This window comes from Nannospalax galili, unplaced genomic scaffold, assembly GCF_000622305.1.
Source record: "Nannospalax galili isolate Female #2095 unplaced genomic scaffold, S.galili_v1.0 scaffold870, whole genome shotgun sequence".
NCBI lineage: Eukaryota > Metazoa > Chordata > Mammalia > Rodentia > Spalacidae > Nannospalax > Nannospalax galili.
The window spans coordinates 1,221,227-1,242,565 of NW_008329130.1; the positions used below are offsets into that span (position 1 = coordinate 1,221,227).

A 21,339-nucleotide genomic window follows, 5' to 3' on the forward strand; every position below is an offset into this window, starting at 1 on the left:
AGAGGAAGAAGTAGAAGGGGGAGGGGGAGAAGGAGGAGGAGGAGGTTTCTGCTGGGTGTGATAGTACACACCCTTAATCCCAGCAATAAGGAGGCAGAGGCAGGCGGATCTCTGTGAGATCAAGACCAGACATAGTGAGTTCTAGGCCAGCCTGGTCTACATAGTGAGTTCTAGGCCAGCTGGGGCTACAGGGAGACCCTGTCTCAAAACAAAACAAAAAAAACACAAAAAGCAGGGAGTGGGGGTACTAGGGAGATGCAATAGTTAAGAGCATTGACTGCTTTTGTAGAGGACCCAGTTCAGTCCCCAGCACCCACATGGCAGCTTACAACCATCCATAATCCCAGTTCCAGGGGACCTGACACCCTCTTCTGGCCTCCATAGGCATTGCACTCACAGGCACACTTATATACACGCAGGCTAAACACTCATACACATAGAAATAAATTTTTTTAATTAAAAAAATAAGCTCTCTGCTGTTTAATGATCTTTATTCAGGTCCATCACTGCATTTCACAGGAAGCAGGGTGGGGTTATTTGCAGGAGGAGAAGGTCTTCCAGAAGAAATTCTTGCAGGGTGCTTTGTCTTGGCGAGGGGGCTTTTGGAGGGGCCGGCCTTCCTGCCGCTTGGACACCTCGCTGCCATCCCCTCTGATGAGCGCACCAGCACTGGCCTGTGAGGTCCACTCGTGCCACCATGCAAGGAAAGTCAGGAGGCTGTTTCTCTTCACCTCTGCCACATCGTGCGTGTGCTTTTACAGAGAAGCAGAAGAGGAAGGAGATAAAACTAACTGGGACTCACTCAGCATTAGAGATAGGCAACATCTCCCTTACAAAGAGAAAGATGCTCTGTAGCAATGGTCATGTTTCCCCTCAAGGCTGGGGCAGTTGAGAGCACCTTAAAGAAATGGTTCTAACTGGAGAAATGGAAACGTTGATTATTTTCAGATGAGTCAAAAAACCTGCTAGTTCTGCCCCATAATCTTTGCTGAAGTCCTTAAGGAAGAGCAGAGGAAATCTGTCACTACCCCTCACCCCCCACACCCGCCAAGGTGACAGACCACTAAGAGGTCCCAGGCAGATCTGATCTGCCCATCTTCATACAGCCTCCTGGCTGTTCACAAATCAGAGCACATTGAGATGCTAAATTCTGGTCTTTCAAATTCCTTAGGAAGCTTCTGGGAGTAATGTGATGATAAATGATCAGTCTGAAATGCCTCTGTAATTTCAGAGAAAAATCCATTTTTAATGGTCAACTTTATGTACTCTTTCTTGGAACTTTTTCAAAATGGAAAAAGAAAAAAAAGAAGGTAAATCACTTCATGAAATTACAAATTCACACCATGGCAAATGCAACATGACTTAATCTGAGCCAGTCAGAACATAGTTGTGTGTATATATATATTAAGGCTCTGTGCGACTAATACTGGCTGGAGCTGGTCCACAAGTGTGCTATGACATTGGGAGCAATCACCGTCCTGAAGACTAACCTAAGTAGACACTGGTTTGGAGAGGTACCCTCTGAATTGCAGAGGGACCTAACAAACATGGGTGGGACAAATCAACGTAAATGAGAGCCAGTGGTCTGAATGGGATATCACAGAATCCCAGGCAGCCAAGACTACAGCTCAATTCAGCTCAACACGCATACATTCACACACACACACACACACACACACACACACACACACACACACACACACTTACGCACAGCCATGCAAATGCTGGAGAATCCACAGAGTGCACAAAAGGCCAAGAAATGAGACAAACTGAGCAGGCCAACATGTGGACAGGTGGGGATTGGGACTGCACTCACCGTGCTGTCCAGGCCAGTGGGACCACCCTCCAGGGGAAGGGCGATGGCCACAGTCCCCCAGAGCAGCAGCAGCAGCATACCACAGGCTGACGGCCACTTCTCTCTGGCCCTCCTGCAGTCCATCCTTCTTTGCGACGTTTTGTGGATGTGGGTCTCTTCTTTGGAGCCTTGGGTGTTTTAAGTTCTGGCACCAGCTGTTAGGGGGGCTATACGTGTCCATTGAAAACCCGTATGCCTCTCCTCACTGGTGCAGTGACGCACGAGCCCAAGCAATCAGTTCTCACAAAAACATTTTGGGGTTGGATTTAGCCCCTTAATTAAAGCCTCAGGTCTTGTGTTGAGTGAATTTGCTCTTATTTTAGAATGCATGTGCACCCAAACTACGAGGAAGTTCTCCTCCTTGTAATTGAGTCTATAGGAAGCAGGAAGCTGGCAGAACAAAGCCAAGTGATTCGACATAATATGAAATTAGGCTTGCATAAAGAGCTTAACACGTGAAATTCTGCCCATACGAAAGTATGACTGAGGGCTGGGATGCAGCTCAGTATAGCACGTGCTTATCATGTGTGAGGCTCTGGGTTCCATCTCCAGCACCAAAAATAAGCCTGACTAAATAGCTATGAGCAAAAGACTCAGGAACACAATGACAGCACCATCGTCTCATCCAATCACAAGCAAGGATGAACCAGGAGACTGTCCCTAACACTGCCCTCTACCTAGTGGCCCAGGCCCACTGCTCTGGCCAGGCCTTCAACTGCACTGTGTCCCAAATCACTGTAGCTGTTGTTGATTCAGAAGTTATGGAACTAAGGGTATCCTGCGTCACCAAGAACTCCCACGACACTGACCCTGAAATCCTACCCTAGAGATTTCTAGACTCACTTGGGTTAGCAAATAGCACATTTTGAAAAATGATGTTATGCTGGTGAGATAGCTCAACAAGTAAAGGCACTTCCCACCAAGGCCGATGACCTGAGTCCAACCCCACACCCCACACGGTGGAGAAAACTGACTCTGGAAGTTGTTCTCTGACCACACGTCTGCCTCCCTTGCTAATTAAAAAAATAATAATAATTTGGGGCTGGTGAGATGGCTTAGCAGTTAAGAGCACTGACTGCTCTTGCTAGAGGACCCGGGTTCGATTCCCAGCATCCACGTGGTGGCTACAAACTGTCTTTAACTCCAGTTCCAGGGGAATCTGAAGCCCTCTTCTGACCTCCAAGGCATTGCATGACATGGGTGCACTCCATGCAGGCAATACACTCATACACATAAAATAAAAATAAATTTTTTTTAAAATTTTGCTAGTTGTAGTGGCTCACACCTTTAATCCCTGTACTTAGGGAACAGAGGCAAGTGGATTTCTGAGAGTTTGAGGCTAGCCTGATCTATATGTGGAATTCCAGGCTAGGCAGGGCCACATAGTGAAACCTTGTCTCAATTTTTTTTTTTTTCTTTTTTGAGACAGGGTTTCCTTGTAGTCCCAGCTGTCCTGGAACTCACTATGTAGACCAGGCTGGCCTCCTCGAACTCACAAAGATTCGCCTGCCTCTGCCTCCCAAGTGCTGGGATTAAAGGCATGCACCACCACGCCCGGCCCAGTTTTTTTTTTTAAATTTTCATTTTACATATATGAGTGTTGTGCCTATATGTAGGTGCACCAGATGTGTGCAGTGCTGTCAGAGGCCAGAAGAGGGCATCAAATCCCCTGGAACTGGAGTTACAGGTGGTTGTGAGCAGACATGTGGGTGCTGGGAACTGAGGTCTTCTGCAAGGTCAGTGCTCTGAAATGCCGAGCTATCCCCCCCACCCCCCGCCGTGCCCTCCCCACCAGTTTTTAAAATTAAAATCACTGTGTAGGGCCTGAGAGATGGCTCAATGGGTAAAGTACTTGCTGTGCAAGCCTGAAAACCCGAGTTTAATCCCCCAAACTCACATAAAAGTAGAAGAGCACTGACTCCACAAAGTTGTCCTCTGACTTCCGCATGCACGCCACGGCACACATAAGCCCACACATAGCATTATATACAAATAAAATTTTTAAAAATCAGAAGTGTAGCCGGGTGTGGTGGCCCATGCCTTTAATCCCAGCACTCTGGAGGCAGAAGCAGGCAGATCTCTGTGAGTTCAAGGCCAGCCCGGTCTACATAGTGAATTCCAGGCCAGCTGGGGCTACAGGGAGACTGTCTCAAAACACCAAAAAAAAAAAAAAAAAAAAAAAAATCAGAAGTGTAGTTGGGTGTGGTAGCACATGCCTTTAGTTCCAGGCACTCAGGAGGCAGAGGCAGTCAGATCTCTGAGTTCAAGACCAGCCTGGTCTACATAGCAAGTTCCAGGTCATCCAGGGCTATTTAAGACCCTGTCTCACAAAAATCAAAAACACAAAAGTCTTTCTTAGGGCTGGATGTGACGGTATACTTCTGATCCTAGCACTTAGCCAAGGCAAGTGTCTCAGGTTCAAGGCCAGCACTGTCTACACAGCAAGACCCTGTCTCGAGGGAAAAAAAAATCTCCATTAAAATGACTTGCCTGATATATATAGGTCATGCATAAATATTCCAAATAAACAAAAAAATTACATGAATGTCATGTCACTTTTCCCAACTGGGTAGAAGACATAGCATCAGGAGATACAGTGGCACACACTTGTAATCCCAGCACTTGGGAGGCAGAGGTAGGAGGATCAGAAATCAAGGCCAGCCTAGTTACATAGAGTTTGAGGTCAGAGGTCAGCCTGGACTACATGAAACTATTTCAGAAAGGAAAACCAAATAAAATACCCCTGCCAACTGGGAGATGCCCTCAAGACCTCTCAGCTGAGATGCTGAGATTCTCAGACTCACCACTTCCAGAATCGTGTAGAGCATCAAGAGCTCCTGAAATCTATAAAGGATATTCTGTGGTGGCCCTATTCATTTCCTTGTGACATAGCGAACTTTTTGTTTTTCAGGGCAGGGTTTCTCTGTAGCCCTAGCTGGCTTTAAACTTGCTATGTAGACCAGGCTGGCCTTAATTTCATAGAGATCTGCCTGTCTCTGTCTCCCAAGGGCTGGAAATTAAAGGCGTGTGTCACCATGTCCAGTGGCTTGAAGTTTTAAAACTGTATTGGGGCTTGAACCTCGAGCCGCACACGTGCTAGGCATGCGCTGTGCCAGTCAGTTATAACCCAGCCCTATTTTATTTTTTAATGTGTATGAGTGTACTGCCAATGTGTATGTAAATGCACCTGTGTCGGGCAAAGCCCACGGAGGTCAGAAAAGGTTTCAGATTCCCCTGGAACTGGAGTTACAGATGGTTGTTAGCCGCCATTGTGGGTGCTGGGAATCGAACCCAGGTCCTCTACAAGAACAGCCAGTGCTCTTAACCGCTGAACCATCTCTCCAGCCCTTCTTTTTACTTCTTATTTTGAGACAAGATCTCACTAAGTTTCCCAGGTTGGCCTTGAATTCACTTTGCAGCCTGGGCAGACTTTGAACTCAGGACCCTCCCGGTCTCTCAAGTAGCTGGACTATAAACTTGAACCACCAGGTCTGGCAAGTTGGTATATTCTGCTCAAAATGCATTGCATGCTTTTTCTTCTTTTTCTGTGTCAGATTCTCATGTGCCCCAGACCTGCCTTGACATCCTGATCCTCTTGCCCCGACTCCCACACCCCAGCTACTGCACATCCTTCCTTTCTTACCCACTCTAGATCACTACCTGCAATTGCAGAGACCTTTTCTACTGATCAACAGCCTGGTTAAAAATAAAAGTTACCACTGGGGTTAACTTTGCCAGATCTGTTCGCTCACCCTCATCAGTAAAATGGTAGCAGCCAACGCTGAAGGGACCCAATGAGACAGAATATAAAGGATGAGAGGAAGGCACGGTGCCTGGTACACAGGCGTGCATGCCAATCTTGCTTTCTTACATGTGTGCAGGTGAGCACATGTAGAGGTTGGAGAACAATTTATGGCACTTGGTTTTCTCTTTTTACCATGTGAATCCCAGGAATTAAACGCAGGTCATTAAACTTGGTAATAACTGCCTTTACCCACTGAGCTATTTTGCTGGCCCTGGTTATTCTGCTGTACCCCATCATTCTATGAGGGAAAGGCAGGCCCCAAACATCTAAGAAACCCTAAAGACATGGACAGACAGTAGTAATGGGACCCTTGGTGCCAGAGAGATGGCTCAGTGGTTAAGAGCATTGGCTACTCTCATGGAGGACCCAGATTGGTTCCCAGCACCCACAAGGTGGTTAAAAACCGCCTGTAACTCTAGACTCAGGGGGTTTGACATCCTCTTCTGATCTCCTCAGGCATTACACAACATGGGTGCACTCACATACATGCAGGCAATACACTCATACACATTAAAAAAAAAATAGGACCTTTGAACATCAGTTTTAACAAAATAAAGTGTTTTGGACTAGAAGTTCCAGATTTTCTCCTCAAGCAAAACTTCTGCCCAGTAGAACCATAGCTTAATTACAAAATTGCCAGAGAAAAGTCACAGAAAACCATGATTCTTAAGAAAATCACATTAAAAAAATTATTTTTATGTGTATGAGTGTTTTGCTTGCATGTATGTAAGACATGTGTGCAATGCCAGAAGAGGGCACTGGATCCCCTGGAACTTTTGTTTTTTGAGGCAGGGTCTCACTAAGTAGCCCTGGAACTCACTATATAGACTGGGCTGGGCTCAAATCCAGAGATCTGCCAGCACCTGCCTCCCAAGTGCTTGGATTAAAGAAGTATACCCTGGCAAAAAAAAACGCCTTTAAAGAGTAAGAAATTCCATTCCAAACATCACCCTTTACCTGGTGATCAAGATGGCACAGGTGTAAGAACATTGATCAGAGCGCTTAATAAATACAGCTTTATTCATCTTTCGGGGACTGTTATTTAGCCTAGGAAATAAACTATGAAGGACTACGATTTTCCCCTAAAAGAGTCCATTGTGTTTAATCACTAGTGTGGTTGCAATAGTTACGGTAAATGTAAGTCACAGGATCTGCCACTCAAGCAACGTGTCTTTCTCGCAAGCTCGAGAAAGACATGGGAGTATTTTTCCTGGAACTCCCGGCTCTCTTTCAAAACTAGCTTTTGCAGTTAATGACTTGGAGGATATAGCACAGAAAGCTGCCCAGCCACTTTTTTTAGCATCTCTGCTGACCCTCCAGAGCTGCCTCTGTGGCAGCGCTGTCTGGGTGGCTCCTGTGGAAGGCTGCCTTCTCCCAGTGCTGAGGACTGTGAGGACTGACTCACTCCCCGCCCGCTGGCTCCCTGGAACTTTGGTTTGCATCCTCTGCTTGCTTTTTCTTCTTCGCCTTCCGTTCTAGGTTAAGCTGAGCAATCTCTTCATTTTTCTCTGTGATATATTTTAGCTACAAAAAAGCAAATCAAAACAATATTTAAGCCTGGTGGAAAATCATTTGATAACCCTAAAGTAATTAGAACTTGTACCTTCTCCAACACTTCTGCCCCAAGAATTAGGTAGAAATTCATTCACTGGATAACTATTTGTTGAACATCGGGTCTGTGCTAGAGGTGGAGATGGAGCACAGCACAGTCAAAATTCCCTGCTCCTGGGGAAGAGATCATCATACCAAGGGCTCAATCTCACGGCCAGTGTTAGACTTAGGCAGGATCTCCCTGTGCTCTGGATCTGCCGTCAACCACAGCCAGGTGGCCTTGACACTCTGCATGTCAAGTGTCTTCATCTGGAAAATGACAGCTTGACCAAAATCATTTTTAGACTTGAAAAAAAAAAAAAAAAAAAACCAGGCCGGCTGTGGTGGCGCACACCTTTAATCCCAGCACTCAGGAGGCAGAGGCAGGTGGATCTCTGTGAGTCCAAGCCTGGTCTCCACAGTGAATCCAGGACAGCTGGGTCTACAGGGAGACCCTGTCTCAAAAAGACCAAAAAAAAAAACCTCAACAACAAAACGTGCCCTTTTTTGCATGCTCAATATTGTAGACATGACATCCATACCTGGCCCTTGGGAACTGAGGGTATCAGCTAGGCCCAGTGGTCCATCCTGTAATCCTCACTACTTAGGGTGCTACACAAGAAATCTCACATTCAAAGCCTATCTAGGCTAGAAAACGAGTTCAAGGCCAGGCTGCATCACTTAGCAAGCTCTTGTCTCAAAACAAAAAGGGAAAAAAGAAAAGAAAAAAAGGACTGTGTGTGTCTGTATCTGTGTGTGCTACAGGTACTTATGAAGGCTATACGGCTCAGATGTATAGCACTTGTCTGGCACGCATGAGACCTAAAGTCTGATCCCCAGTACTGGGGCGAATGAAAAGAATGCTGGGTGCCATAAGGAAACCATCCCCACAGACTAGCCATGGCTAGTCTATGACATCATGTTGTAGATGAGACATGGGACCACAGTTTTGAGGTATTACAAAAAAGGCAAATTATGGAATCCAGAGAGAGCTGATTAGAAAATTTCAAATTGGCTTCACCAGATCCATCATAATGAAAGGAAGACCATAAATTACCAGCAGGTCTGAATGGTTCAACCATCTCTAGTTTTTAATGCAAGGTGCCCTGGGGAATAACTATGTGCCTTCAAGTGATTAATTGGGAATAATGTATTCTGAGGGGAGAGAGGAGCAAGAGAAGAAATCCATCTCACCAGTGAGTTACTCCTCCTGGCCAAGAGCTTCACATCATCGGTGCTGATTGTGTTTCTTTTTGCATGTCTGCAGAAAATGACAGAAACACGTCACCAAAATGTTTGGTGCTATTTAAAGTTTTGATGAAATATAAAGGTTCATGGTCAGACTTCAAACTAGCAAGAATGTCTAAATAGCCCATCTCTTCAGATTACAGTCATGAGGCGGTAAAGATGCAAAGATGAATGGGGTTTGCAGCCAGGATACCAATTAAACTGACGGGAAGCAAAGCCCATCTGTCCACTCTGCCCAAGGGCCAGGGTGTTGCCACAGAACAGGAAGAGGAATCCAGGAGTTAAAACTCTTCTGAAGTGACCTTTGTTATCAGAGAGGGCAGCACTGGGGACCCCCAAAGTCAGTGCAAGGTCAGTGTTAGTGAAGAGACAAAAGTGCTCTTAACCACTGTGCCCCTCCCCAGCTGACTCTGGTTTAAAGGCTGTTCTTTGTCCTACAACTCTTGGGCAGTATGCTAAGAGCTCGCAGGGTGTAGCGCACTAGGAAGCATCTGCAGATGCTTTGTCTATAATTTAAGACCTTGGAGAAGAGCTTCTGGATCTCGGTTTAAGTAAAGACATGCCTCAAGGACATTCTTCCTTCATCTATTTAATATCTCTGAGGCAAAGGCAAAGCTTTCCTTTTAGGCTTTTTTGTCTTCACTAACACTGACCTTGTACTGACTTTGGTGGTTCATAATTTCAATATCTGAATCTAAAAGCATTGAAATTATAGAAATTCTAAAGAAGTCAAGTCTAAAGCCAGGCATGGTGGCACACAACTTTAATCTCAGCACTCAGGCAAAGGAAGGTGGATCTCTCTGAATTGAAGGCCAGCCTGGTCTACATAGCAAGCTCCAGGCCAGCTGGGGCTACAGGGAGACCCTGTCTCAAAAAGACCAAAAAAAAAAAAATCGAGTCTAGTTTTTTGTTTTTATTATTTTTATTTTATGTATATGCATGTATTGCCTGCATGCAGGTAAGTGCACCCATGTCATGCAATGCCCGTGGAAGACAGAAGAGGCTGTTGGATCTCCTGGGACTGGAGTTACGGACAGTTGTTAGCTGCCTTGTGGGTGCTGGGATTAGAACCTGGTCTTCTGCAAGAACGGTCAGTGTTCTTACAAAGGACCTGGGTTCAATTCCCAGCACCCACATGGAGGCTAACAACCATTTGTAACTCCAGTTCCAAGGGATGTGACACCATCTTCTGGTCGTCTTGTGCACTGCATGCATGTGGCAAGCTTACATACATTCAGGCAAAATACTCATGCACATAAAAATAAAATTTCAAAATAAAAAAATAAATTGGAGTCTGTTTCCTACAACTTGAACCCAAATTCTCACTTCAGCTCTCTAATCCTTGCTACAATGGGGGCTGGAGAGATGCTCAGCAGTTAAGAGTGCTTGCTACTCTTGCAGAAGACAGGTTTTGGTTCCTAGCACCAACATCAGACAGCTCACAATCATCTCTAACTCCCTTTCCAAGGAATCTTCTGCCCCCTTCTGGCCTCCACAGGCACTACACACACAAGCACATACATTTTAAAAAAAATTTTATTTTTATTTTATCTGTATGCATGTATTGCTTGCATGTAGGTAAGTGCACCCGTATCGTGCAATGCCCACGGAGGACAGAAGAGGCTGTCGGATCCCTTGGGACTGGAGTTAAGACAGTTGTTAGCTGCCATGTGGGTGCTGGGATTCAAACCTGGGTCTTCTGCAAGAACAACCAGTGTTCTTAACCGCTGAGCCATCTCTCCAGCCCCCAAACATTTTAAATATACATAAACAATGAAAAATAACTTGCAATAAGAAGCTTTGATAAAATGTATTACTCTGATCACTCACATGCTTTCTGACCAGCACTCAGTTCTATGCAAAATAAGAACTCCTTGAACAGGAATAAACAGAAAACTTTGTGTCCTTAATAACTAGCTAAGGGTTCAGCACACACTGTTTTCAAAGAATGTCTCCTGGGTTAGAGATGAAATCACATAAGAATTACACTCCATTATTTGACCAAATTAATTCACATCCTGCTAAATGTATAAATGCCATGTGGGCTTCATCACAGTAGACATTACTTGTAAAATGGTAACACCCACTTTAAGATCATTTTTTTTTTTTCAGGAGCAAAGAAGGTTGAGACAGTGTCTCACTATTATATAGCCCACAACTGACTCAAACTGGTAATCCTCCTGCCTCTGCCTCCTGAGTGCTGGGATTAGATGCATAAGCCATCAAGCTTGATTTAAAGAATTTACATCCATGTTGCTCAATGCCCATCGAGATCAGAAGAGGGTGTCAGATCCCCTGGAACTGGAGTTAGGGATGGTTGTGAGCCATCATGTGGGTGCTGGGAACCGAAGCAAGGTCATCTCTCTAGCATCCTTTCCAAATTTTAAATTATTTTATATGTGAGTATTTTGCCTGCATGTATGTAAGTGCACCTGTGTTGCAAAATGCCCAGAAGCCAGAAGAGGGTGTTGAATCCCCTGGAACTGGGGTTACAGATGACTGTTAGCTGTAATGTAGGTGTTGGGAACCTGGGTTTAATTCTCAGTACTGTAAAAACAAAAACAACAACAAGGGCTGGAGAGATGGCTCAGCAGTTAGAACAGAGGCTGTTCTTGCAAAAGACCTGGGTTCGAATCCCGGCCCCCACATGGCAGCTAACAACTATCCGTAACTCCAGTTCCAGGGGATCCAACAGCCTCTTCTGACCTCTGCGGGCATTGCATGACATGGGTGCACTTACCTACATGCAGGCAATACAAGGACACACAAACTTTTAAAAAAAAATTTAAAAAACAACAAAAAACCCTCCCCCAAACTAGAAACAAACATTCCAGAATATGTAGAAGCTTAACATGTTACCATAGCAAATATTTCTAGTATCTTTTATTTATTTTTGGGTGTTGAAGATTTAACCCAAGGTTTTAATGTAGCACCAGCTAGTGTGGAACTTGCTATATAGACAGGCTGGCCTTGAATCACAGAGACCTGCCTGCCTCTGCCTCCTGAGTGCTGGGATTAAAGGTGTGCCTACACACCTGGCTTTGTTTTCTGAGAAAGTCTCATTTTGTAGCCTACACGGGTCTTGAGCTAGTGAATCCTCCTGCCTCAACCTCCCAAGTACTGATATTACTTACAGGCATGCACCACCCTGAACAGCTTATTTCTGTAACTATACAAAAATATTTTTAAAATTTTGGGCTGGAGAGATGGCTCAGTAGTTAAGGGCACTTGCTGTCTTTCCAGAGAACCTGAGTTAAGTTCCCAATATCCACACTGGGCAGCTGACAACCGTCTATAACTCTAGCTCCAGGGAATCTGACATACTCTTCTGGCTTGGAAGGGAATGCACTCACATACACAAACTCACACTCAGACATATACACACAACTTAAAATATATAAATCTTGGGGGCTGGAGAGATGGCTCAGCAGTTAAGAGCACCGACTGCTCTTGCAGAGGACCCGGGTTCAGTGCCCAACAACCATCCTAACTCCAGTTCCAGGAGACTCCAACACCCTCTTCTGACCTCTGTGAGCATTGCACAGCATAGGTACACATATGCAGGCAATACACTCATACACATAAAAATAACAAATAAGCCGGGAGTGGTGGCGCACGCCTGTAGTCCCAGCACTTGGGAGGGAGAGGCAGGCGGATCTCTTTGAGTTCAAGGCCAGCCTGGTCTACATAGTGAGTTCCAGGACAGCTGGGGCTTACAGGGAGACCCTGCTTCAAAAAGACCAAAAAAAAGAGTTCCAGGACAACTGGGGCTACAGGGAGACCCTGTCTCAAAAAGACCAAAAAAAAAAAAAAAAAAAAAAAAAAAAAAAAAAAAAGTCAAATATTGGCTGGGCATGGTGGTACGCGAATCTCTGTGAGTTCAAGGCCAGCTACAGGGAGACCCTATCTCAAAAAGACCAAAAAAAAAAAATTATATATATGTGTGTGGGTGTGTATGTATATATATATATATATATGCGTGTGTATATATGTATGTATATATTATATGTGTATATATATGTACATATAAACCCTGCTAGGTGTTGGGGCGCATGCCTTTAATCTCAGGGCTTGGGAGGCAGAGGTGGGTGATCTCTGTGAGTCCCAGGATCTCAGGTCAGCCAGAGATACATAGTGAGACACTGTCTCAATAAAAAAAAAACAAACAAAAAAAAACCACACACACCAATCTTAAAAAAATATTTTAAATTTTGCATTGACTTCCACAGCTAGCACAGAAAGGAGAAGTCATGATGACCCTACTTCATAGGACTTGGGGTGGGAGGCACAGATATTATCAGCAACTGCCTGCATTAACAATGAATAAGTCATAAGAACTATTAGCATCCCATAATGCTACCTTATCCCTCTAGTCCAAGTTGATGACGCTAAGCAGTTTTTAGGGACTGATAAGACATACAGGAAAGGGAAAGATTTAGAGGCTGCCCTCGGAGAACCCACTGTTTTAAATCATTCCGAATATTCATCCCAGAAACAAAGAGCTCACAGGAGCAAGGAGGAAAGCGTGGCACCAAGTCACAGGTGGAGGCGATCAGGAAGCCCGAGCCCTTTTGGGCCTTTGTCTTTCCAACCGCTGTGTAAAGGCAATTTGTTGCAATTGTTCCCAATTACCTGGGGTACTAATTGAAGAGATGAGTATAAATCATCTGTAAAAGCTCAGGCTTTACCAGCTGAAAGCAAACCCCCCACTTTTCAGGAGGACCATGTCTTCCTCATGACGAATTTGGCAGTGAAAGCCGAGGCCTGTTTTTATCTGTACACCTGCAAGCAATCAGGGCTGCAGCCCACAGCGAGGCCCTCTCCACAGACCCAAGCAATCAAACCACCCCCAAGACCTGATCTTTAAGATAGGCAGTCACACACACTCAGCATCTGAGAGACACCATTCAGAATTTTTGCAACCTGGAACCGAATGACTTGGCTTCTTGGAGAACTTCAAAGAATGCCAAAACACCAAGACAAGTCTGAATTGATGTGATTAAAGCAGATGCTAGATTCCCGCAGAATCATGATTATCCACAAACCCCCCCGAAAACACAGCGCCATGGCACTCCTGAAGTATACCACCAGATGGAGGGTATCGATGAAAGACCTAGCCTTGCATCACCAGCTTCACCCACCTGGCAAACATTTCAAGGTCTTTGGCAAACATTTCTGAAAGAGAAAAGGAGAAAACCAAAAAGACATTTTAGCCACCTTATCTCCATCCTAGGAAAGAGAAGTCTCGGTTCTTTTCAGATGGGTGCAGGGGCACCTTGGCAGCCCCTCGTTTGCTAACCGCCTTCAGCTTTTTAATCATTCGGTCTTCCTGGCACCCTCCGCCCTCCATTACAAGCCTTCCCCTAATGGTGTCTACACCTTTGGTTTCTGAGGCGATCCTTTAATTTTCAATTTTACTACAAGTTACAGCTTGTGAGGATGTTGATTTCCTCTAAGTCAAGCAAATACCAATGCCACCAGCTCAGCTGTCAAACTGTGGATGATACAAAAATGCTATAGAGCACTGAAGTGGGAAATATAACATCTAATGTTCCGGCCACCAGGGCAGTTTAAACACAGAAAAATAAGGGTGTAACTGTCCAGAGCTGGTATAATAAGCAGGAGAGGAACTTAATCATGCTCTCCGTGAAACATCCAAATCCCACAGCCAAGTGCTTCATGAAGACTATGGTGATGGCGAAGTTGTGTGTGGGGGTGAGATGTGCCAGGACTCCCACCCACACATGCTCTTGGGCAGATCATGGAGAGAAAGACCACGGCTTCCTACCGCACTGTCGAAAGGTCAGCTCTGAAATTGCTGCAACGGTCTGTTTGCTGAACTGTATTTCTTTGTCCGAGGCAACCTCATTGCAAAGACAGCCAACTGTGTAGTGAACTGCTGCCTTTAGTCTCTGGGGAAAAAAAACACAGTACTTCAGGGAGAAGGTTGCACAGAAGAGCTCTCCACATCTTAGAAAATTAAAACCAAGAAGAAGATATGCTCAGCCTAATTGCTGCGGTACTTTCCATAACAGCAGAGTGACATTGCAGTGTGCTAGTCCCCGCCCCATGGAGGGGGGACTGTGCAGACACTACTTCCAAGCTGATGGTTAGGATTTAGGTCACATAAAGATAAGAAATACAATGCCAGGTCAGTGAGAAGTTACGCTGATGTTTGCCAGGTATCAGCCAGTTATCTTGAATTATTCCACAGCGATCTCGCAGCTCCTGCTGGGTAAGGGACCATTGTGTCTGCAGAAACCAGAGTTTTTGGACAGACAAGTATGGACAGAAGGACCTCATGCCTCTGTCCCACGTGGCCTCAGCCCTATATGTCCCAGAAGGTGAGACTACAGGACACCACCAGGAAAGGCTGGAGAGGGCGTACTGACCCTCTGACTTGGACGCCTACCACCTCACCCAACAGTCTCCCTGTTCCCCAACAATCCTGTCTCCCTTGTTTTTTTCTTTTTCTTGTCTTTTTTGCAGTGCTGAAGAACAAACCCAGAGCCACACACACACTAGGCAGAAACTTCCAGAGTGACATCCCTAGTCCTCAGCAAGCCTTCTAGATATTGAAAGATCTCATTCTTCGCCATGCAGAGAAGCACCGAGAAAGAGGGTGCAGAACCAGCTGAGCAAAGACCCCCATCAAGGGTCACAAACTCGTGTGGAACCCTCTGCTCGGCTCTGTACTGATCGGGAACTCTCCCTGGAGTTGTGAACAAACGTCTACCCCCCTCCTCACAGGGCGCCAATGACAAACCAAAGTTTGATTCCACCAAAGTCCAACTTGGGGAACCAATGAGTTTATTGGGCTTTCTTAAAACCCCCAAAGTATTCTTACTACTACAAGGTCTCACCCCAACATGGATTGCCCCATAACTGTACTAAGCACCCCCTTCTGTTAACCTTCCACAATCTATATACTCTAGCATGTCCTGAGGACCCGCCTCCCACCCCCAGTGTGCAACTAAAGCAGAATTATGGACACCTAGCAGGGAGGTACAGGAGGGAGGACCGAGATCAGGTGAGGGTCCAATGACCTTTCCTCCAAAGAAGGAAGGTCAACAGGCCTGATCTTCAGGGTCTCTGGTAAGTAGTTACAGCTACCCTGATCACGACTTCCTTGCTTGGAGGATGGAGCTATGCGATACCTGAAGACAGAGCTCAAGTGGGCTGAACCAAGTGTCCACTGACTTGCTGTGGGCAACTGAGGTACTAGACCCTCCACTCATAGAAAAGGCACCCAAGAGACTCACATGGTGACATCAGGAAGAGCAAGTTTATGCTGGTGGACCCATATGGACCAGTAGTGCTCTGGAGTTCTGGGTCCCAGCTCAGTTTCTCGCAGTTTTTACAGGTTTCCTCATATCACTTCTTAACTGTTACAACATTGGTGGACTTGGAATATGAGACAGGGTCTCCCTGTAGCTCCAGCAGGCCTGGATCTTGCTATGTAGACCAGGTTGGCCTCAGTCTCATCACAGAGCTCCACCTGCCTCTGCCTCCCAAGTGCTGGGATTAAAGGCGTGTGCCACCACTCCCAGCCCCCAGCATATATTTAGATTACAGTCTACAGGATTACCAGCAGGATGATTAACTGTCCTAAAACCATTGAGGGGAACCTGGTTAAGTGATCAGGCATGTTTTCAAGAACAGATATTGAGGGCAGGGGTTAAATCTTTTTTTTCAATAGTTTATTTTTTTCATTTTCTTGACTTTTTTTTTTTTTTTTTTTGGTTTTTTTGAAAGAGGGCTTCCCTGGTGCCCAACATTTCCTGGAGCTATGTAGACCAGGCTGGCCTTGAACTTACAGAGATCTGCCTGCCTCTGCCTCCCAAGTGCTGGGACTACAGTGTGCGCCACCATGCCCGGCTTCTTGACATTTTTAATTGAATTTTATTATTTTTATGAGTGTGTATTGTCTGCACATAGGTAAGTGCATCCATGTCGTGCAATGCCTGCAGAGGATAGAAGAGGCTGTCAGATCCCCTGGAACTGGAGTTAGACAGTTGTTAGCTGCCAGGTGGTTGTGGGATTTGAACCCGCGTCTTCTGCAAGAACAGCCAGTGTCCTTAACTGCTGAGCCATCTCTCCAGCCCCAGGTTAAATCATTCTTTAACAACAGAATTTATTGCAGGTGCCATGGCACACGGGAATTGCAAACAGGTGTCCCACTAGATGACCATGCTGCTTGTTTCTCAAAATGGCTTTGTGGTGGTGTGTTCTCTACTTTAACGTGGAACCTCTATACATTGAGTACTATGTCTTAGGTATAAAATCAGTCCTAAAACAATAAAAATGATTATTATACACAAGTAATAGTAAATGCACGGGCATTTTTCTTTCCTCTTCGGTACAGGTAAAATGAGGGTGAACTGTAAACAGCCCAGGACCCTTTGGTAGAGGCTGATGAACCAGGTACCTAGTTCCCTATTTTCAGAGAACACAAGGCAAAGTAAATTCAGGCTTTTGGTAAAGGGAACAAAGGAACCATCAGCCTAGGCAGAAGACCCTCCAGACCCCGCCCTCTTTCAGGAACAGGTTGGGGTGGGTACAGGACTGGATCTTTCTGAAGGCATCTTGTTCTAGGCAGTTTTGTCTGCCCCTGTAGGCTGGGCTAAATTTCTTCTGATGGACTTGGAAGCTAAACAGTCAGACTCTAAGCTCCAGGACTGGGCCCTGTCCACGTTGTTCATTGCTCTCCATCTAGGGCCAAGAATAGCTGCTTGAGAGGATGATGGGACCCTCTACAGGCACACCAGGGATGAGATCCAAAGCTAAGCTCATCTCTCATCCTCAATCAGCACACATTTATTGTGTAATGAAAGCCAGGATCTCTTGTAGGCACTGAGAATACACAAATAAAAAAAGAGGCCTGAGCTGGGCATGGTGGCGCACGCCTTTAATCCCAGTACTGGGGAGGCAGAGGCAGGAGAATCTCTGTGAGTTCAAGGCCAGCCTGGTCTACATAGTGAGTTCCAGGGCTGGGGCTACAGGGAGACCCTGTCTCAAAAAGACCAAAAAAAAAAGAGGCCTGGTGAGCTGAAAAGATGGCTCAGCACTCAGGAGCACCGAAGACCTGGGTTCCATTCCCAGCACCCACATGGTGGCTCACAACCCCCTGTAACTCCAGTTCCAGGGGATCCGATGCCCTCTTTGGACCCCTTCGGGCACTGCACACACATGCAGGCAAAACATTCATTCACATAAAATAAAATATAGAATTTTTTTTTTTAAGAGAGACCTGGGGGGGGCGGGGCTGGAGAGATGGCTCAGTGGTTAAGAGCACTGACTGGTCTTGCAGAGGACCTGGGTTTGATTCCTAACCCCCACATGGCGGCTACGAACTGTCCTTAACTCCAGTTCCAGGGGAATCCGAAGCCCTCTTCTGACTTCCAGGGCATTGCATGACATGGGTGCACTCACATACATGCAGGCAATACACTCATACACAAAATAAAAATAATAAAATAAAAAAGAGACCTGGGGATGAAGTTCAGGGGTAGAGTGCTTGACTGGCATGAACAAGGCCCTGAGTTCAAACCTTAGCACCACAAAAAAGAAATAATGAAATTAAATAAAAACAAGAAGCACAAGATGGCTGTAGATAAAAGCACTTGCTGCCAGGCCTGATGACCTGTGTTCAATCCCCGGGACTTGGTGGAAGGAACTGATGACCTGATTCCTGCAAGTTGTCCTCTAGCCATGACAGTTCTCCCCACCCCCATGAATAAATATACCTTTAAAAAAATCAAAAACTGGGGGCTGGAGAGATTGCTCAGCGGTTAAGAGCACTGGCTGCTCTTGCAGGTGGCTGTTCAATTCCCTGCACCCACATGGTGGCCAACAACCATCTGTAACTCCAGTTCCAGGGGTCCAACACTGTCTTCTGGGCTCTTCAGGCTTTTGCACAACAGGGGTGCATTTACATATATGCAGGCAAAACATTCATACACATTAAAAAAATAATAATAAAGTGAAAGGTGAAATGTCAAGTTATGCAATGAATTCTCAAATAATTCAGAAGAAAAAGATGTGGGGTCTACCATCATGTCACCCTGAATCTGACCAGTTAATCTCATCTACTTTTTCTTTTTTAGACAGGGTCCTTCTGTAATTCTGGCTGGCCTAGAATTTAAAGAGAACCTCAGTCCCCTGCCTCCTGAGTGCCAGGCTTCTTTTTTTTTAAGGGGCTAAGGTTTTAACCTAGGACTGCAGTAGGTTAAACTATGGCTTATCTGATGATCTCCAAGGACGGTCAGTACTTAATGGAAAACTCACCACCTGAGAACACTATTTGTTGCAAGCTAATAGAAAAAGCTAGGTGGGGTAAGGTGGCAAACGCCTTTAATCCCAGCACTTGGGGGGCGGGGAGCAGGCGCGGGGGGATCTCTATGAATTCAAGGCCAGCCTGGTCTACATAGTGAGTTCTAGGACAGCTGGAGCTACAGGGAGACCCTGTCTCAAAAAGACCAAAATAAATAAACAAAAATAAAGACAGAATATACAATGTGGCAAACACCCTGAGAAGCAGTTAACTGTATCCGGGCTAGAGTCAACACAATCAAAAACAAGAGGACCTGAAATTCAAACCTATGCTAACAACTCCAGGGACACCTGCCAGAGTCCCTTCCTATATAGGAAGAATGGTCTCTGCCCAGACCAGGGCACTACTCACATCCTCTTTTCGCCTGCATATAAGTGCACCCGTGTTGTGCAATGCCCTCACAGGACAGAAGAGACTGTCGGATCCCCTGGAACTGGAGTTATGGACAGTTGTTAACTGCCATGTGGGTGCTGGGATTCGAACCTGGGTCTTCTTAAGAACTATTAGTATTCTTAACTGCTAAGCCATCTCTTCAGCCCCTTGTTTGTCTGTTTTTTGAGACAAGTCTCTCTGCAGCCCTAGCTGACCTGGAACTTGCTTTGTAAACCAGACTGGCCTTGATCTCTGCCTCCTGAGTTCTGGGACCAAAGGCGTGGACTACCACGCCTGGCTTGTTCAGTTTTTAAAACAGCGTTTTATACCGATACAGCCCTGGCACTCCATATGTAGACCAGGCTGGCTTTAAACTCCCTGAGGGGTGCTGGTATTAAAGGCGTACACCCCCATACCCAGATCTCTCGTTTTTTGAGGCAGGGTCTCATGCATTCCATGCTGCCCTCGAACCTTCACCTCCCAAGTGCTCGGATTATGGGCATCCACCATGAACCTGGATTATAGGTACTGGGGCTCGAACCCAGGGCTTCCCACGCCAAGCGAGCACTCTGCCAACTGAGCCACATCTCCAACCCCAGAGTCCCCACTCTCATAGCCCGGGATTAGACCGGGATGAAGTTAAACCCCAATCCAGCAGCAGGCTCCAAAACCCGGAGCCTGGCCGCCGCTGCACCGCCCGGCAGCCGATGCGCATGCGCACTCAGCGCGCGTGGCAACGGGGGGCGGTCGGAGGACTCCGCTTTTCCCTCCACAGGAACCTGACGTCGATGCCCAGCCGAGACCGCGTTTATTTTGTACCTGCTGATGAGAGAATCCTTGCTGCTCCTCGGCCTCCACCTCCTCCATCACTGCTCAGATTTTCCCGCGCGCGACGTCCGCGACGGGCCGCGCGAGGGGTCAAAGAACGAAACGCCGCCTTCCTGCCTCTCGCGCGCCCCCTGGCGGCGACGACGCGGAAGTGGTTTAGGGGGTCTTGTGCAGCCTGGTCTCAAGACTTAACCAGCTGTCAGCAAGAATATGTATTTATAGTTACGAGGATTCTCTCAAAAAATCTTACCTTTAAGAAGTATGTATAGGCTGGAGAGATGGCTCAAAGGTTAACGGTACTGGCTGCTCTTGCGAAGGACCCGGGTTCGGTTCCCAGCACCTACATGGTGGCTAAACAACCTTGTGTAACTCCAGTTCCAGGGGATCTGACGTCCTCTTCTGTCCTCCATAGGCATTGCATGACACGGGTGCACTTACATACATGTAGGCAATACACTTATATACATAAAATAAAAATAATAAATGAAAAAAATTGTTTGGGTCTTTTTGTGATAGGATCTCCCCGTAGCCCCAGCTGGCCTGGAAATCACTATGTAGACCTGGCTGGCTTTGAACTCAGAGATGCACCTACCTCTGCCTCCCAAGTGCTGGGATTAAAGGTGTGCACCACCACACCTGGCTCAATAAAATATTTTTTCAAGTATGTATAGCCCACAATTAAATTATGAAAAGCTGGGCTGGTGAATGGCTCTGCATAAAAGCACTTGCCCTTGCAAGAATGATCCCCTAGTTTGATCCCCAAAACCTTCCATGGAAGGAGAGAACATCTCCCAAATATTGCCCTTTGACCTCCACTGTGCACCTATACTCACACAAACTATACACACAATAGTTAATGCAAATTATGAACTGCAATGCTTTCTTTTTAAAAATATTTTATTTTTATTTTAGGTGTATTGCCTGGATGTAAGTGCACCATGTCATACAATGCCTGTGGAGGTCAGAAGAAGGCGTTGGAACCCCTGGAACTGGAGTTACAGACGATTGTTAGTCACCATGTGGGTACTGGGAACTGAACCTGGGTCCTCTGCAAGAGCAGTCAGTGCTCTAACCACTGAGCCATCTCTCCAGCCCCCAAACTGCAATGCTTTCTATGGTGAACTCCATATATATACAACTTTAGAGTATCTTGCAAAATCCATGCATTAAAAAAGGTTTAAATTTATATTTTATGTGTGTCTGCCTTCATGTATGTGAGTGCACCCATGTCTGCAATATGTGACCTTATGTTAAGCTATGGAATGAGAATGAGGATGTAGCTCAGTGGTAGAGCACGTGCCGAGCGTG

The 21,339-nt window shown here is 46.0% G+C and overlaps 2 protein-coding genes across 2 annotated transcripts; both read right to left on the bottom strand.

Annotated features, from left to right (window-relative positions):
- Positions 1–479: 479 nt before the first annotated feature.
- On the bottom strand, positions 480–2,721 carry LOC103733004 (cortistatin-like). Its single transcript, XM_008831762.3, has 2 exons — positions 1,817–2,721; positions 480–752 (listed from the first exon to the last, which is right to left on the bottom strand). The coding sequence occupies exons 1-2, from the start codon at positions 1,937–1,939 to the stop codon at positions 534–536; spliced, it is 342 nt and encodes a 113-aa protein (XP_008829984.1). The 5' UTR covers positions 1,940–2,721; the 3' UTR covers positions 480–533.
- A 3,940-nt stretch (positions 2,722–6,661) lies between these two features.
- On the bottom strand, positions 6,662–20,141 carry Cenps (centromere protein S). The gene is made up of 5 exons (XM_008831749.3): positions 20,023–20,141; positions 14,287–14,410; positions 13,640–13,673; positions 8,445–8,511; positions 6,662–7,184 (listed from the first exon to the last, which is right to left on the bottom strand). Exons 1-5 carry the CDS (start codon positions 20,068–20,070, stop codon positions 7,062–7,064), a joined length of 396 nt encoding a protein of 131 aa, XP_008829971.1. The 5' UTR covers positions 20,071–20,141; the 3' UTR covers positions 6,662–7,061.
- Between the last annotated feature and the right edge of the window lie 1,198 nt (positions 20,142–21,339).